General features: G+C 40.3%; 1 protein-coding gene across 3 annotated transcripts in view; it reads right to left on the bottom strand.

The window, feature by feature from the left end:
• The window catches only part of scaf11 (SR-related CTD associated factor 11), a 57,657-nt gene that overhangs the window by 13,422 nt on the left and 24,447 nt on the right, over window positions 1–19,788 (bottom strand). For all 3 annotated transcript variants that reach the window (XM_033038130.1, XM_033038131.1, XM_033038132.1), the window contains 6 exons: window positions 17,203–17,246; window positions 16,914–17,017; window positions 12,694–12,797; window positions 11,369–11,488; window positions 8,843–8,958; window positions 2,852–6,364 (listed from right to left, as the gene is read on the bottom strand). In XM_033038130.1, the coding sequence (XP_032894021.1) occupies window positions 2,852–6,364; window positions 8,843–8,958; window positions 11,369–11,488; window positions 12,694–12,797; window positions 16,914–17,017; window positions 17,203–17,246 (4,001 nt within the window). The remainder of the gene's footprint in view (window positions 1–2,851; window positions 6,365–8,842; window positions 8,959–11,368; window positions 11,489–12,693; window positions 12,798–16,913; window positions 17,018–17,202; window positions 17,247–19,788) is intronic.

Genomic DNA, 19,788 nt, shown 5'->3' with positions numbered 1-19,788 from the left:
ATGGTTCCTGCCTTAATAATCTTATATGTTTAATGTGCACAATTTGCAGCTGCTGACCCTCCCCCCTTGAGAATGTCTTGCAGCCGCTCAGAGACATCCTCGACCCTGGCACCAGAGAGGCAACGCACCACCCTAGAGTCCGGTTTTCTGCCACAGAATCCGCTGCCTGTCCCTAATGTCCTTTCACTATGGCTTTGTCTGGTCTTTCACTTTCCCGCTGTGCCTCAGAGCCAGCCCTGACACCATTAATGCAGTGGTCTCCCCTGACTGATCATTCCCCCACAACAATATCCAAAGGAGTATACCTGTTGTCAAGGAGAATAGCCCCAGGGGATTCCTGCACTCTCTGGCTACTCCCTTTCCTGGTGGTCACCCATCTATTCTCTGCCTGTACCTTAGGCATGACCACCTCACTAACTCCTATCTACGAGTAATCATATGCACATGTAAAATTTGGATTACATTGTATAATACAGCAATCAAAAGAAACGGTAAAATCGTGGCTGTTGCAAATACGAAATGTTAAGGCAGAAAATGCTGAGCATGCTCTAGAAATCATACAACTGCTATAGAGATGAATGAAAAAGCCGGGTGCTCGTCAGCTTCAAGACTTTGCATCTCAAAATGCACTCATTGTTTGTCTGAAACCAGATAATGTGGCACAGTGTCAGAGTGATGCATTATAATAACACTTGATAGAACTCCATGGAGAGAAGATGATTCGAATCTTGGCATGATCTTGGGAAAATTATCTGATGATTTAATAGCGAGCACTGTAGATTACACCATTCCAGAGTTTACGTGATGGAGTTGAAAATAATGAGACTTTGAGGGTAAAGCAAATGTTTCATTTATCTCAATGACGGAATGGATCAGCAGCCTCGGGCAGAAATTAACAATGAATTGAGAGTGGCAGGTATCTAGTACACAGGGAGCGGCTGGTGCGTGGAACGTGATGGCAGGAAATCTGGAATAGTAGAAGCAGATTTTATAGCAACATTTAAGGAGCATTTAAAAAGGCATATGAACAGACAGGGGATGGAGTCATATAGATCATGTGCAGTTTAAATTGGCATTATAGCCAGCAAAGACATCGTGGGCCAAAGGGCCTGTTCCTGTGCTATATTATTTTATGTTTTATATTCTAACACAGCACCATTGGATATGCCCCGTGTACAGAGTCCTGTGACAGCATCGATATGGTACAATGTCACACAAGTTCCAGCTGTTGTTAGTTTGCTCCTTCTGTAACTATCTTCCCATCAACCCAGCCAGCTTTTGAATCAAGCCCTAAGTTAAAGAATAATCCACTCCAATTTCCTATTTTATATTAAATTCCTTCATGTTTGACCAAATAAATTTTCATGTAATTTTCATAATAATTTCACAGAATTATTATGGCACAGAGTGCCACTCAGCCTGGGTTTGTCCCTGGTACAACAGATCTATTGTTGCCCCAATGCCAACAGTATCACAGGCTTTAGAAAGAAAATCTACTCCAAAGCTTAACATTCAGAAATTGCACTCTGGAAATAGCTCTGCCTTCTTACAATTTCACACCTGGTTATAAATTAATGATTACAAAATAAAAGGTTACTGCATAGGTGAAGACTATTTGGTTTATCAGGTCCATGACGGATATATGCAGGAGCAATGCAGCTGGTGCTCACCCCCTTCCCACAGCTCTGATCAACTTTCAATGCCGCAGTTGAATTTGCCTCCTCATATCTTATGGGAGCCATTCCAGACCCAAATCACCTGCTATTAGTAAGGCTTCCTCAAGTCAATGTTGAGAATTTTGATAGTGATTTAATTCTATGCCCCAGTTTCTTTATTATCAACCAACAAGAACAGCGTCTCTTTATCTAAGGTACACAAAATTGCTGGGGGAACTCAGCGGGTGCAGCAGCATCTATGGAGCGAAGGAAATAGGCGACGTTTCGGGCCGAAACCCTTCTTCAGACCGTCTCTTTATCTACTTTGTCTAGGCACTTTGGGATTCTGTTATTTTAATTTGAATTGTGAATCTGTGGTTCTTTGATATCCCAAAGGAATGGAATGCATGAAATTACTAATTATGAAATTGGCATTCCTGTCCTTAAAATAATTTAGATAGTATTAAGATGCTAAAATTAGCAATCTTCTGTTTTGCGAGTGAGGGATTTTTGAACATGGAATCATTTCCTTGATTATGAGTTTGCACATTTCAATAATTTGCCATCATCAAATAGTTAAAAAAAGTAAACCCACCATTTAATTAAAAAAATGTAGATGTTCAGTGAAGTAAATTACTGGATTTCAATTATCCATTTCTCGTAAATTAAGAAATACTGGAAATGCACAGCAGGTCAGTATTTCCAGAATGTGGTGTTTTATTTTGGATTTTCAGCAGTTTGCTTCTGCATAGTTGCAAACAAATGCTGGAAATCTTAAATGAAACAAAACATTCTGGAAATGTGGAGGCACAAGAGATTGCAGATGCTGTAATCTGGAGAGCTGCTGGAGGAATTTAGCAGGTCAGGCAGAATCTGAGGAAGGAAATGGACAATTGATGTTTTGGGTCTAGACTCTTAATCTGGATTCTCAGTCCAGTTAAAGGGTACAAGCCTGGAATTACATCTGTCCATTTCTCTCACAGATGCTGCCCGACCGCCCAAGTTTCTCCAGCAGTTCTCCTTCTGTTTTATTTCAGAAAAAGGGGCCTGCTGAGTATTTTTAGCATTTTTATTTTTAAAGAATGTTCTTCAATAACCGTTATTCATTACATCAGCCATTCCCACATAGTGTTTCACAAAAAATGTCTTCTCAAAAGTTTTTCTTAAAACAAGAAATGAGAACAAAAAAAACAAACCTGGCTCTGTTGTAGGCTGGTACTGTTCCGCCTCCGATCCTTGCCAGCTTGACTGCGTGCCTGAAGACTGCCTTCCCCTATTTGCATAATAATTTTGTACATCTGCTGGAAGAGTTTTCCTCGCGTTCCAACTTGAGAAAGAAGACCACCCGGAACGGTCACGGACGTCAGAAGATGGATTTGAATCGTCTCCCCATTTGCTAGGTTGCTGATCATACCTACGTGGCCCAGTGCCCTGGTATTTCCCTGAATTATTCTCTTCGCCTGAGAAATTTGACCTCCGGTTTTGCCATGGAATTTCACTTTGGTCACCACGAAATGATCCTCCCCGAAAACGCCCACGACCACGCCTCCAGCCTGGCGCAATGTTCCTATTACCCCAAGAATCATCTCTTTCGTATCTATTTTCATCCCACTTGGCATCATTCTTGAATTCATTTTCTCTTGTCTGAACATCAGATGAAGGTTGTAATTGTTCCGTTACCCACTCCGGGTTCCTATCATCTACATACTCGTTCGTATCTACAGCTGGCTGCTCATTTGGGTATCTACCCATTTGCTGAAATTCTCTATACCTGTTATCTTTTCGGAAACTATCAAATCCCCTTGGTCTATCCCACTCATTCATTCTGAATCTATCCTTTCCCCGAGCATTTCTCCAGCTGTCATCCATATTTCTGTCTCTTCTTCCTGGAGAAACCCCAGGCTTATCCTCTTTATCTCCAGAAAAATATCTTTTCCTGGATCTAGACCTTGACCTAGAACGCTGCCTAACTTTTCTTCCTCTGTCTGCTTCTGATTCTTTCTTCCCACTTTCACTTGGAGTTTCATCCTTTCCTTTTTCTTTACTTGGAGATCTGGATCTTTTCTTGTGGGATGGAGACGTTTGGATATTTTGGTCACCATCATCCCCCAATGAACGAATTCGCTCATGTGCAGATCTGTCGGAGCGACTATGATGGTCTTTTCCCCATGAGTGAGATCTGGACCTACCCCTGGATCTGGACCTTTCCTGTGACCGTGATCTAGACTTTCCCTTTATTTTAGACCTGGACCTTGATCTTCCACGTGACTTGGACGTTGATCTTCCACGTGACTTGGACCTCGATCTTCTCCGAGACCTGGACCTTGATCCTCCCCGGGATCTGGACCTCGATCTTCCCTGGGACCTGGACCTCAATCTTCCCCGGGACCTGGACCTCGATCTTCCCCGGGATCTGGAATTTGCCCTCGACTTGGACCCAGATCTCCCACGTGAACTAGATCTTCCCTGTGATTTGGATGCAGAACCTTCTCCAGGCACGGGCATGGATTTTTCTTCAGACGTAGACATGGATTTTCCTTCGGCTGTGGGCATATATTTTCCTTCGGCTGTGGGCAAGGACATTCCCTCCGACTTTGATCCAGACCTCTTAGGCTCATGTTTTTTTTCCATTTCTGGAGACCATGTTGTGGATGCTGCATGGAATCTAGATTTCCGACGTGGAACATCTTTCTCTTTCTGTTCTGACTTTTTCTCAAGTTCGATTTCAAAAGGTCCTTCCTTATTGATATTTTCAGCAGAAGCATCAGGCAGCAGTGGCTCATGACTTATACCCAAGGATAAAGTAGAATTTACTTCTCCACCTACTTTTGAGTTTTTTTGAAATTCAGGTTCTGTTTCAGGTATTTGTTTGTCATTGATAGGCGAATCGCATTCCATAGCCACCACCTCATTGTTATCAACATTAAAGTCCGCAGGACCACGGCTGCAGATCCCTTCAATAAGCAACTCAGTTTCAGCCTTTTTATCGTCATGCGTCTCCATAGTCTCGTGAACATGGCTTGGCACATCTGAAAATGGTTCATTTTTTAAGCATTCACCCTCCATAGCCTCCCCAAGATTTTCATCAGATGACTGCTGACCAAAGCCACTCTTTGGATCAGATGCTTGATTAGGATTACTTGAAACTCCACTTAGCTCCGTCTCAGATTGAGATCCAATATTCCTGGAGACTATTTCAGACTTCAAGCCAACAATCTCCTTGTCCTTGCTTTGATCTGCATGTGGTAATTGCTCATCCATACCTATTTTACAATCAGACATATGTTCCGGTACATTTAAAGCTTTCATTGAATCCATGTCAAACTGCTCCTGCTCTAAATTCTCCGAGGTTATTTCATGCTTTGGGCTGTTATCTTCCACATATATTCTAGGTGCCTCAGCATATTGATGGCTACTTCTGCAATCAGATTCCTCCTCAGAGCCTAAAAGTTCAGGAGGTTCCTCATTTTTAAGCTGCTCAGGTTTAATATTTTCCAAAGGCATTTCATCCATCAGGTCATCACTGCCAATGGGTTTTCTAGGAATTTCATCAGATACCTCTCTATCAATATCACTATTATAGTCAGATTTATGGTCTCCCTCAGCTGGATCATCCTTAACTTCTCCACATTCAGCTCTATTCAGCTCAGCATCAGTATTTTCCAATGACATTCCTTCCTCGGAGGGGGTAGCATCAACGTGTATTCCTGTACTTTTAGCTATTGACAGCTTTTCAGTAACATCCATACATGCAAGTACTTGTTCAGGACTTCCCACGCTCTCAGTAAATTCTGCCTCTCTATGTTGCTCAGAATATTCATCTTCTGCTGGTGCCTTACTTTCTATCTCATCATAATCTTCAATTGATGGACTTTCAGGACATGTTATGGGACTAGTATCTTTATCATTATTAGACACACTGGTACAGGGCACATCTGCATTGATTGAACACATCTGATCTTTCAAGTTATACTGTTCCGTGTCAACCATTTCTTTGCCGGTTTGTTTTGTGGAGTTTCCCGAGTTAAGTTCCATAAAATCTTCATCATCAGTAGATGATGGAAGATTTGAATTTCGTGCTTCATCAACATTAATTGGGTCAGTAATTGGTACACTTTCCTCATCATCAGCACATGGGTTTATATTCTCTCCATGACTCTGCTCTTTTTCAGTAACTTCTTCCTCTTTATCCTTCTCTATTGAATTAATATTTTCACTACAGCCATTAGCTGATAAATGGCTTGGATTACTATTATCCAAAGCTATCAACTGCTTTTCGGTGGAGATAGGTGTAAGAGGTTGAGGCTCCGTTTCACTGACAATAGGACTATCGTTTGGGTCAGAACTACTAGAATCAGATTTTTTGTAGGAACTACGGGTGACTCTGGTTTTCTTTTTCTCAGAGGGAGTCTTACTTTGCTCATTCTCTAATTTCCTCTTGGTCTTTTGTTTTCCAGCCTTTTTAGGTGGAGTTTGTGCACATTCCAGAGTTGCTTTAGAAACAGATGTACCAGAGCCTGACTGGGACCTTTGAGATGAGCTGGCAGATTTGTCCACGTTTTCTGCTTTGCTGATGCGCATTGATCTTCTTCTGCCTTGTGAAGATTCAGAGTTGCCAGCATTTGCACTACCTGATGTGTCAGACTTATTCTTTTTCTCTCCACCTCCTCTGGTGCCTGCAAGTGCACACTTCATGCCAGGAAAATCAACTGGATAAATATAAAAATACTTAATCAATAAAGGTCCATTGATGGAAACACGGCAAATAATATTAATAATTTACAAAAAGATTTTAACAAAGGACTATTTGCTTATATCTCAAATTCTTTCTTTTCTAAGTAAACTTTTCAATTAGTTTTATATTTTCCTGAAGTTTTTCTTTTTTTATGTTTTCTAAGGAGAGCTTCTGATGACTAGGGTGTAAATATTCACCGCTAATGGAGCATGGTGTTTCAATGCCAAGAGAAAAACATTTTATTGGAAACTCTCCAGATTATATAAAACCTAATAGAAAGGATTTCCATCAGTTCATTATAAACAGATTTTGAATAATGGCTGAAGAATATTCTCACTGCAAGAACAAAAACATCACAAACATCAAGCATTCACCTCGGAAAAACATATCTGATAGATAGGAAAGCCTACCAAACTAAACTAACTAAAGAGGGCCCACATCTTAAAGGTAAAGCATCCTTATTTGCCAATTTGATACACGTTTTAATCTCAAACAATTAATAATAAGAGTAATGTCTATTTATTTTCCTTCAGTTTGTCTTCGAACATGTCGTGCTCACTTAGAATTTTAATGTCCCATTCCTCTAGATAGCAAGTATGGAGAATTAAATAGGAAACTAATACTCAAACATAATCGAGGATGCTACTCTAATACAGTTTCTAACACCATCAGCGACTGCACTACCTGAGGAAACTCCCATCAGCGATTGCACTGCCTGAGAAAACTCCCATCAGCGACTGCACTACCTGAGGAAACTCAAACAGGTCTTACTTCCCACCAACATCCTCAGGACTTTTTACAGGGGCACGGTGGAGTCTGTACTCACGTACTGCATGAACACGTGGTACTCCAACTGTAACTGCTCAGACAGGAAGTCTCTGCAGAGGGTAGTGAGGGGAGCAGAGAGGATCATTGGTGTCTCGCTACCCTCGGTACAAGAACTGTTCCAGAGCCGCTTCCTGAAAAAAGCACTGAGCATAGCAAAGGACAGATTGCACCCACTCCACACACATCTAGATCTCCTGCCATCAGGAAAGAGATACCGCAGCATCAAAGCCCGGACAACCAGACTGCTAAACAGCTTCCTTCCACAGGCTGTGAGGCTGCTAAACAGTCATTCCACCTGATTCTGCTGCTTTTGCACTGACAATTTAATAACTGGCACCGAGTAATAACCCTGGCACTGGCTCAGGTCACTTAAATCAGCTGCCCTGGACATTTTATGACTTTTTTTAAAATTGTATTTTAATGTTGCTTTTTACCTGCACTTTTTTAAACTATTCGTACTGTTTTTATCAGGAACTGGATTGTTTTTATTTATATGTGAAATATTTAATTTTTTATGTGCGATGCTCCGGTATTCCCTGAGAAACGTCTTCTCATTCTGCACTGTACAATTTGTTGCTTTGCATGATGACAATAAAGGATGATGATGAATCAGATATGCTCCATTGAGGTCCAAAATGCATTTAGGATTTGGATTAGGATCACTTGATGCTGATTTTTAATCAGAGTTCTCCCTGTATCTTGGCCTGTCTTTCCTTTAATTACCTTTGACAGATGTCTTTGTTCCTATAGGTGAAATCCTGCAGTGCATGACACCAAGTTGTCCTTATTCATTCAGTTCAAAAAATGAATAGTATGGAAACATTTTTTATTAAGCTAGAAGAAGTGATAAGGTGGTGCACAAATACAAGTCACATCCTTTCAACCGGGGGGGGGGGGGGGGGAGATAATGTAAAAATATATTTCTCACTGTGTGATAAAAGGAAATATTACTTAATCGTGTTTGTTATCTAGAAATTAAGAAAAGCACGCACATTTTACACAGCTTAACGCACCACTGCATATTCAATGGAACAGGTGGCCTACTATATTTAAATAGTCACAAGATTTTTATCACTTTCAATAGAACATCAGTAAGCTTGCCTCCATGTTTAAATCTTTAGCTGGGTGAAGATCATTCTTTACTCTAGCAGACTGAAACTGTACTGGTAATACTGCTTCAATTGCACCATTTGATGCGAAGCAAAACATTCAGTGTTTTAAAGTATCAGTCTCATTGTTATACAATACAAACCACAATTGCAATGACTTCAAAGTGATTTTCAAATTGGAGGAAAATTGTTATTTTCTCTTCAATTAATAATTTCCCAAAGTTGATACCCATAAGGAACAAAGGAAATTATAAAACACCTATTCAAGATAGGATCATGCATAATTTTTTTTAAGCCGTTGAGAATAAAAATAAATAAAATATTTAAATGGAATTTTAAGCAAATTAATTTGCGGAAAAAATGGGACATTTAATTTAAAATAGCTGTTAACAATTCCTCACATCCTTGGGTGCATAACTAAGAAGCAAAAAGCTGAACAATGCAAACCATAAAGGTTTTAAAATCAGAAAGTACCTAGGTGGAGGCTGTCTTTGAGTTGGAAATAATTATCTCACCAGAACGTCCCAATTCGAGTGGGTTTGATAGAAATGTAGTTCCTGACATCAGGTCTCGCAGAGGTAAAGCAGTGTCTGCTTCATCGTGTCCAACAGAAATTAAGCCGATTTCTTGCCTGTAAAAGAACAAAGATCTTAACAAAATATTCTGTTAAAATATTCTCCTCCTCCCTCCGAAGACAGTTTAACAACCTCCGCTCTGACTGCCCCCCTTCTGTGATATTCTACTCAAAATATTCTGATTCCTTGTTCTACATTGAGTGAAATGTTATTCTGCATGAAAAGGTAAATTGCTACATTTGAAACAGTTGAATTGCATTCTTCTAACAAATAAATTCAAATTGTTCAGTTTTCACGAGGCAAATAGAAACATAGAAACATAGAAATTAGGTGCAGGAGTAGGCCATTCGGCCCTTCGAGCCTGCACCGCCATTCAATATGATCATGGCTGATCATCCAACTCAGTATCCCGTACCTGCCTTCTCCCCATACCCTCTGATCCCCTTAGCCACAAGGTCCACATCTAACTCCCTCTTGAATATAGCCAATGAACTGGCCTCGACTACCCTCTGTGGCAGGGAGTTCCAGAGATTCACCACTCTCTGTGTGAAAAAAGTTCTTCTCATCTCGGTTTTAAAGGATTTCCCCCTTATCCTTAAGCTGTGACCCCTTGTCCTGGACTTCCCCAACATCGGGAGCAATCTTCCTGCATCTACCCTGTCCAACCCCTTAAGAATTTTGTAAGTTTCTATAAGATCCCCTCTCAATCTCCTAAATTCTAGAGAGTATAAACCAAGTCTATCCAGTCTTTCTTCATAAGACAGTCCTGACATCCCAGGAATCAGTCTGGTGAACCTTCTCTGCACTCCCTCTATGGCAATAATGTCCTTCCTCAGATTTGGAGACCAAAACTGTACGCAATACTCCAGGTGTGGTCTCACCAAGACCCTGTACAGCTGCAGTAGAACCTCCCTGCTCCTATACTCTAAATGATCTATTTCCACCCTATTCCACCCAAGAGGATCTTAAATGGTCTGTGACTCTGCTGTAGTTGTAAAAAAAGCGCAACAGAGACTTTACTTCCTCAGAACACTGACGAAGGCCCATCTGTCTGCTAAACTGCTGGAGTCTTTCTACCGCTGTTCGGTAGAAAGCATACTGACTTACTGCATAACTGCCTGGTTTGGGAACTGTTCAGCAGCTGACAGAGCAGCTCTCCAGAGGGTGATAAAAACTGCCCAGGGTATCATTGGACTCCCCCTGCCCCCTCTGGAGGACATTTACCACTCCAGATGCCGCAGCAGGACCTGTAATATCGTGAAAGACATTACACATCCTTGTCACCACCTTTTCACACTGCTGCCCTCAGGAAAAAGGTACAGGTCGCTAAAGTCACGCATTGCCAGACTCAAGAACAGCTTTTACCCATCAGCAATCTTGGAACTGAACTCTGTCTCGGGAGCGGGTTATGGGGAAGGAGGGGGGGTGGGAGACAGTGTTAATTTATGTAAATGTGAATCCATGGGTGGGTTTGGGGAGGGAGGGAGTGTAAAAAGTATGAGTATGTGAATGTTTGAAGTTCTTTTAAATGGAGAGACACAGTAATCTCGTTGTATGTGACACATGCAGTGACAATAAAGCATTCTGATTCTGATTTAGTGTCTAGCATAAGCAACGACAAAAAAAAATCCATGCAAACATCCATGCAGTCATACAATTTTATTTTAATTATTTGTTCAACTATTTCAAACTTTTCTGGAATTGTAGTGCAATTGAATTATTAGCTAAATAACTGACATAACGATTTATTTGAATGATATTGTTTAGGCGAAAATTGGCTGAAAGCAAAAACTATACCCACAAATAATGTGGTCATGAGAAGTACAATACAGATGAGTAAAGAGGAGAGACAACACTCCTGAATCCCTTCACTTGCTTATTTTCCACATTAAAATTTATGGACAATCACGAACATGAACAATGAGAGAATTTATGACCCCGTTTCTACCATATTACAAATTTCTCTTTAGAAACGTGGGCAGTAGACATGAGAACTGCTGTATCAATGACCACGTTAGAGGTCTTGCAGGGATTAGTCTGCCCAGACAAAAGAGAATCTAAATGCCACATTACAAAAACCTAACACAAACACATTAATGCATCACAATATAGTATTCAGCCCATTAAATTTGTTGTGATCACTAAGGCATGAAGGGTCTCAACCCGAAATGTCACCCATTCCTTCTCTCCAGAGATGCTGCCTGCCCCGCCCGCTGAGTTACTCCAGCATTTTGAGTCTATCTTCAATTTAAACCAGCATCTACAGTTCCTTCCTACCCAATAAGTCATAAGTGTTTGCTAATCGATGTTGTTCTTTAAATTGATGCTATTATCTCGTACAGTACGAAAGAACAAAATTGGTATCCAAGACATTATCTATTTCAAGACTATTGTCTATTATATAGCTGCTTCACACATTTAAAAACATTAATAAATTTAAGCGTTAACTTCATCCTGAGTCAGTACCTCAACATTTCTGTTGTTAGAGCAGTAAATGCATTTCGCCATGGCAATCTAAGCGACTCGGGTCCTCTTCTCTTCTGTCTGATTAGTGGTGCAATTTCACACACGTCAACAAACTCTGTGCTGCAAAAAGAGAGAAAAGTTTGAAGGGTTAGGCCAAAATTTGTTCACCACTGCACATCTGTTTTTCCCTCAAACATTTATGGGAATATTTGACAATTTCCCCCCACTAAATATAACCATTTAAAATTTTGATCCTCAATGAAAAGGTTTCATTTCCACCGACATAAGACAACCTATAACACTTTGATATATAATCTTCTTCCTTATGTCCAAACCCTTCCAGGACTTGCTTCAAACTCTGCTCCTCCAGTCTTGGCCTTGTAGACATCCCAACATTCCGCCATATATGCAGCAGTCCCATCATATTTAGTCTCTCATCATGAGTCTGCAAACAAAACCTAGTCCCCTTTCCATCCCTCCCTCTTTCAAATTTTTCTTCAGTGCCTATTAAACTGAATACTGGCCTCCATTGTCAAATATGCTTGAAAGGTATATTTGAATAGTTTACCAGATTAAGAGGTGCTACATACATTATCAAATGGCGATGATAAATTCCACCTTAACACATAAGTTATTCATTAATTTCTACTTTGTGACACTGTTACTGAGCACCATTTTTTAGTCACATTTGTCTTCCAAAGCACCTTCAGATGTTTTACTAATTAAATGTTCTGCAGACATGAAAATTATAATGATAAATTCCCGTTAACTTCATTTACATATAACCTTACTTCACAATGACATTTCATCTTTATTATGTCTACATACAACAGTCCAATTCCTAAAGAAAATGATTTCAGAAATCTACAAATGTCACAGTCAAACTTGTAAACTATTCCAGAACATGTAGGGTGCATATAATGTTAAAATAATTATGTATTGAATCGCAACAGCTCACCTTGGGAAAGCAATGCAAAATGTTTTATTCTCATGACATCTTTTTTGGTTATGACTTTAAAAAAAGTTGAAAGGCAACAATCACAGACTTTTCCATTTTACTTAAGAATTGCCATCATTCATGCTTTTATGAAAGGCTATTTGGGACAAGGCTCCAGGTCCACATCTGTTGCATGGTTGCTCTGATTATTACTTTATAATGTATCAATGAAGCAAATTAGACCTAGAGCAAACTTAGCACTGAAAAAATAGTTTAGCACCATTAACATAACATAATTGATCTATGGAATGCAAGGCCATTCTCTTTCACTTAATCGTTCTGAAATATTATTGGGCTGGGTAAACTTAAGTTAAGCACTGAGATTTACCAGTTTTCAGCCTGGGAAAGGGACATTTCCGATTTCCCATACTGTGGAGAGAAACTGTTCAGATCATTCCTCACGCATGGCTGGTGACATTTTTTTCTGTTGACCTATTAAAGTAGAAGAATAACTTTATGAAAATAAAAAGATACTTTATTGCCATATATTAAAATGAAATGTGCAAATACACATATCAGTTTTATTTAATTCTTTTTTTGAAAAAATAAAACGAAGGGTGAGTCGAGACTCAAATAAGGCAAGGGTAATTTCTCAGCTGTTTGTTACATCTAGTTGCTGCTGGAACTACATCAGAAAGCACAAACTCGCCTATAGTACACATGCTCTGAAGCATCATGCATGCACTACCCGGACGGAAGCTCTTCTGCTGGTGAACAGCATGAACAATTGTTGGCAGATGAAAACTTGCAACTTTCTGCTAGATCATGGTGGGTGGCAGGAAGAAAAGCCGAATCTGTATCAAACCACGGGCTATTTGTCATCGGAAATTAGCCCGTTTCCGATTGGAAATCATGACAATATAGCAAAATACCTACCTATCTATATATATATATATATAAATAACTAAAACTCTCATCTTGTTTGTGATTCTGTCTGTCAGCGTGCGTGCCCATGTGCTCCTGGAACTACGCCAAAACGGTACACAATAGCGCTACAATTTTGCGATTATCTTACTCACAATTGTCTTGTGGTGGGTCTTTATCAAGTTTCATTCAGATTGATGTTATATTTTACGTTATTCACATTTTTAACTTTACAAAATCCAGTTTGCGAAAAATCACTTTAAATTGCAGTGGCAGTTAGCAGCTATGACGTCAAAATGGGATCTCATTTACATAAACTGCCCCTCAGCAGTTTCCACTGGCAGTTAGCAGCATATGACATCACAATGTGACCTCATTTACATAAACTGCCAGTCAACAGTGTTCCACCCAGTGCAATGAGAGATTTGTCACATTGTTGTAAGGAGAGGGAGAGAGTGTTGGAAGGGCGGAGGGGAAATGTTATTTAAACATTGTGATTAGTGAGGGAGTGGGATAGGGGAGAGTTGAGGATTGGGGGAGCAGGGAGATAGAGGGAGAGGAGGGGGGTAGGGTGGGGGAAAAGGGGTTATGGAGGGAGGGAGTGACGGGTATGGGAAAGGAGAGGGAGTGGACGAGAGGAGAAGAGGCAAGAGAAGAGGGAGGGTGAAGAGGAGGAGGAGGAGTGTGTGTGTGTGTGTGGGGGGGGAGGAGACTGGGGGATAGAGGGGGGAATAGAGGGAAGGGGGGAGGTAGGTAGTGGGAGATAGAGGCAGTGGGGGGGGGGTGAGGAGGGAGAGTGGGGGAGGAGTAGAGATGGATTATGCAGGGAGTGAGTGACTGAGGGTAGAGGAAAGGAGAGGGAGGGAGGGAGTGGAGGAGGAGAGGGGAAAGAAGAGGGAGGGTGAAGAGGAGGGGGAGGGAGTGCTGGGGGATGAGGGGGAATGGAGGAGGATAGGGATGGCGAGGTAATGGAGGAGGGGAGGGGGAAGTGAGAGGGAGGGGGTAAGGGGATGAAGCAGAGGAGGGTTGGTGGAGGGTGGGGAGGATAATGGAGGAAGGGAATAGGGGACAAGAGGGAGAATGAGATGCATTCACATTGATCTTATATTTTACAAGTTAATTTCAGATTAATTTATAAATGTCTTTTGGGTATGGGAGGAAACAAGAGCAGCCTGGGGAAACCACAGGGCAAATGTGGAAACTCCACACTAGCAGCAGAGTTCAGGATTGAACCCAAGTTATTGAAACTGTGAATTAGCAGTTCTAACTAAGCTACAGAATCACTCTCGACGCTTGACACCTGGATGGATTACTTTGTGCTAAATTAAATAACTTCTGTGATTAACTGGATGGTCCAAACCCACATTCTCACAATAACATCTCAAGATCGAATATAAAAACAACCAAAAATGTTGATATATAGCATTTAAGAATGTGCATCACAGTACTGACCATTAGGTTTGATCTATATATTACTAAAAGTCTGATCTTGACCACTTCCTGTTGTTCTGTATATTGAAAATACGCTGCCACTTACGGCTGTGATTTTTGGCCATCTTACTCAAGTCCCCCTCCGCTGTGCAGTACAAGAGGATTTTTCCCATCGATGAAAAATCAAAGTGATATTAGTGTATAAAAAATGTTGAGACTATACGGAGGGACTATAAAACCCGGAAGTGTTGAGTGCCTCAGTCAGTTTCTGCAAGATGGGGGAGCGAGAGGGTCACGTCTCTCAGTCTGAGCTGTGAATAACACTGAACACATGTCTACTAAACTGGAGGGTGGTTTTACTGACCTTGAATGCCCTTAATGTGGTTTGAAAATGAAAATGTGGTTGGTTTGAAATAAAGCAAAGCAAATGGTGGTTGGTTTGAAATAAAGCACTGCAAATGGTGGTTGGTTCAAAATAAAGCACTGCAAATGGTGGTTGGCTCGAAATAAAGCACTGCAAATGGTGGTTGGCTCGAAATAAAGCACTGCAAATGATTGTTGGTGGTAGTTGGTTTGAAATAAAGCACTGCAAATGGTTGTTGGTGGTGATTGGTTTGAAATAAAGCACATGATTAAAAGTCTAAACTTGACAACTTCCTGTTTGCACTGTATATTGATTTTAGATAAAACGCTACCACTTACGGCTGTGATATTTGGCCATCTTACTCAGTCCCCCTCTGCTCATCAGGTGCAGAGGTTTATTCCCATCAATGATAAAATAAAAGTGTTATTAGTGTTTAAAAAATGTTGAGAATCTCTCTGTCAATCATGCCATGAAGGCCATGCCCCTTCCGATAGGAGGGGGGGGGGGGGGGAGGGATTATAAAACCCGGTATTGGGCGTGGCTCAGTCTCTGCAAGATGGGGGAGGGAGAGGTCACGGCTCTGAGCTGTGAATCAACTGAACACACTGAATGTCTACTGAATTGCCCATATGGTGTTGATGTGGTGTTTTGTGTGGTTTCACCCTGCTTGAAATGGTATGAAACTGCATTTGAATGTGGTGGCCTTGCACCCTGCATGAAATGGTCTGAAACTGCATTTAAATTTGGTGACCTTGCACCCTGCTTGAAATGGTATGAAACTGCACTTGAATTTGGTGGCCTTGCACCCTGCTTGAAGTGGTATGAAACTGCACTTGAATTTGGTGGCCTTGCACCCTGCTTGAAGTGGTACGAAACTGCGTTTGAATTTGGTTGTCTTGCACACTGCTTGAAATGGTATGCAACTGCACTTGAATTTGGTTGTCTTGCACCCTGTTTGAAGTGGCATGAAACTGCACTTAAATTTGGTGGCCTTGCACCCTGCTTGAAGTGGCATGAAACTGCACTTGAATTTGGTGGCCTTGCACCCTGCTTGAAATGGAATTTCAAGGAATAACCGTGAGTCAACTGCCAGCCCACCAGCCGTGAGTGAGCTGCCAGCACACCAGGCTTGAGTGACTGAGCTGCCACCCCAAGAATCAATTTAGCCCACAATGTCCATACTAGCCGCATGGAAACCAGTCCCTTCAGCCCACAACACCCATACTAGCGCTCCAGAAAGCGCCCCCACCCCACTGGCCACGAATATTGGAATTGGTGGAGAGGTGGAATATTGTGTTGGTGGACCAGCCCTCCCGTGTGAACATGGGACCCAACGGGTCCCACTTAGTCTAGTATATTTTTATATTCAAAGCTTTAGAATTAGCATTTGTGACTGTCCATCACCTTTGTATTATTTAATAGACAATCAAAACTGTAATTATCCTGATAAAACTGCATGCATCATCCTTGTACAAACCAAAGATGAGATTTTGAAATGTTCGCCACAGAATTTTTACAGGCATATCCAATGCACACATTGTTGAAAAGTGATATTTCAGACCCCTAACGCTCCAGCTACTACTGTTCATGTGACTGTTTGAATGATCTGTTCTGCGGATTGGTAGTCAGGAATATGCAACTGTTCTATGCTTCATTTGCTGGTCTCTATGTGGCTAATTTGTCATATTAAAAATATATATATCAAGATTCTTGTTAGGATATTGCAACAAATGTAATAAATATCAGAAAGGTTCTTCAAAATAAAGTAATGCTTAACAACACTTTTGCTTTATACCAAGTCATCTGAAATATGTTTAACACTGATGCAAATGAAATAGTTTTCCACAACTCTACAGATGGGCAAAGCTTTACACAACATTTAAACTAACCTTATTTTTAGTCTTTTTGGGACTCCTGCTCCTATTGGTGCAGGTGATGATCGATATGTTATGTTTTTCACAAAATTCAGTTTGTTCCCAGTCATCACAGTGCCCTGTTTAAAAATAAATCTTCAATGGTGCTGCAAATAATCTTGATTTTAATTCCCTGGTCCAAAACACTCAATCATACGGAGCAAACATTTCAAGCTCCATTTATCTGGTCATCTCCAGAGAAAATAAAGTATTATCTTCTTTCTATTACTTTAAACTATCAAAATAAAGCTAGTTTTCCACTTACTTATGCATCTGTCCTTTACGCAAGTGCATATTCCGTCATGTTCTCTGAAAATATCACAGAAAAATAAACAAGGTTTTTTGAGATGTTTTCATAAAATCATAATTATCTTTAAAAAAGTTGGCTAGATTGTACTATAAATAATGGAGAGTATAATTGTACTTATGTGATCCCAGTTATGACAGATCTATCCCTCAGAACCGTTTATAACCCGAATAATTCATGTTAGAAATGCAGGTGCACATCGATATATTTAAATAAAACCATTAGCCAACCAAGGGCGACCTACAGTTAAAACAGCACGTTTATCTTAACCATTCAGAAACATTGAAAATAGGTGCAGGAGTAGGCCATTTGGCCCTTCGAGCCAGCAGCGCCATTCAATATGATCATGGCGGATCATCCAGAATCAGTCCCCTGTTCCTGCTTTCTCCCCATATCCTGTGATTCTGTTAGATCTAAGAGCTATATCTAACTCTGAGTACTTGAGAACAGGGTTCTCACTTGGCAGAATATGCCTGCAGCATATGGCAAACCCATCCCGTGAGTATCCCAAACACGCGTTCATTTGTATGAACTCTAGGAAAGTTATGCGCTTGTAATCCAGGAGGACCTGTACTGTTACAGGAGTGTAAATCGGACAGAAGCAATTGAGGTCTGTGATTAAACATGGTGATTAGAAAGATGCTGTATAAGTTGGCATGACTTTGGTGGAAGGATCTGTGTAAATTGGTATGGCTCTTCATTATCTCACTGAAGAGACTTGGCATTAAAATGAATGCAATTGCATGGATTTGATTATTTTTAGAATCTATGTCCAGTAAATTCAGCTAGATAAACTTGGGATATTTCTACTCTAGTGCAAATATTTTGAACAACACCATGGGTCTTAATGAAAACCAAACAACCTTTTTGATGTTCAAAATGTATTTCAACAAGCACGGAACTTCAATCTCCTGAACTTAAAAATCGAAACAATTCTGTTCTTTCTTTCTTTGTCGTTTCCTTTTCTTTGTAATTCCTTGATCCCATATTTCTTGCCCTCTCATTTTATTTTCTCTATTGAGTTGGATATTGAATTCAGTAACCTACCTCCTGATTCAAAATATCTGTGGATTATTAATGTTTCATAAAATTAATTGGTTAAGGACACGTATAGTAGCTTTCACTACTCACACTGTTGCAGCATTACCCCCCACCCCCCCAAAAAAAATCAGGAAATATTAACCGTCTAATTACAGTAAACAATAATAATCTTTTATAACATCCAGGTGGAAATGCAAAAAAAAATGTAATTATATTTTCGAAATGACTAACTTGTGGGCATCCCTGTTAAGAATGCTAAGTTCCCTTATGTGAGTGAATTGAAGCAACTATTTTTAGGTCCAACAACATAGAAAATCCAATTAGTTAATTACACCATGATGTGCAATGTGCCTTAACATTCCACCTACTTTCTGGAAACGATTGCCAACCAGCACAGAATTATAAATGGGACAAGCCTTGCTGCACTGAACATGTAGATTAGAACCAATTCTCAGAAGCAAAAAGTTCAGTAAGTTTTGGACATCTGCTGCTGAACATGAAATTACAACATTCAATGAGCCACGGTATCCTACCAATGAATTCTACATAGCAGTCCTATTTGAACTCTGCAACAATAATTTTGGGAAATTATCTCTCGGACTCTAATGCGGGTCAGACCTGGAGTAAGCTTCCATTGATTTCAAAGGCGATTCCTTCAGGAGGTGAAAAGCATGTAATTTAAAAATGCTTTAACTTGATTTCATTATTTCTAACGAAGGGCAGGATTGTTGGACAATACTTCAAAATATTGTGGGCAAGCATCTGCCTGCATTGGAAAGTTAGCAGCCTGGAAGAAGCCTGCATTGATTGCCAAAGCTCCAAAATTCCAATCTTCTAATTCTCCAATCAAACTGGCCTCATGTCACTTGGAGATTGGAATCTACTGGTCTTTGCTTGGACGAGTAATCTCTCCTACCAGACATCCAGTTACCACCAATGTTGCATTTGGTCTACTGAATGGTGAGACCTCAAACTGATTGAGACCATGGAAAGGATCAAGATCTCTGGCTTAGGTTAGGACATGTGGGATTGGTAAACTGACAGTTGTCAGGGCCATGATAAGGCCTGTCCTGGATCAGGTGAGATTGTGACCAATTTACAAGGATTCCATTATGAAAATGTAGGGGGTTTTTTGTACATGGATAAGATTCCATGGTCAAAATTCCATGATTGCTGATCTTTGCTAAGCAAACACCAATTACGTTTTAAAAACACCAGTATAAATTATCAGACTTACTGCTACCATGGAATCTTGCTTCAGTTGCTTTCAAAGTAGTAGGCTACGTTATGTTTTTTTCATGTATGCAATTCAAAGTTTATTGCCACCAAAATGAACTAAAGCTAACTGACATCATGATAGCTCCCTGCCATCACGAAAGCCATTCTCCAGCCAATTTGATTCAGTCCATTTGATAATCAAAATTAATCATTCTACTCTCAATTATCAAAGTGATGCAACTATTGTTGAACTATCAAATCTTGTTTACTCATCACACCCAATTT

The sequence above is a fragment of the Amblyraja radiata genome, chromosome 19, assembly GCF_010909765.2.
Source record: "Amblyraja radiata isolate CabotCenter1 chromosome 19, sAmbRad1.1.pri, whole genome shotgun sequence".
NCBI classification, from domain to species: Eukaryota; Metazoa; Chordata; class Chondrichthyes; order Rajiformes; family Rajidae; genus Amblyraja; species Amblyraja radiata.
This window is presented reverse-complemented; position numbering and strand designations above follow the sequence as displayed.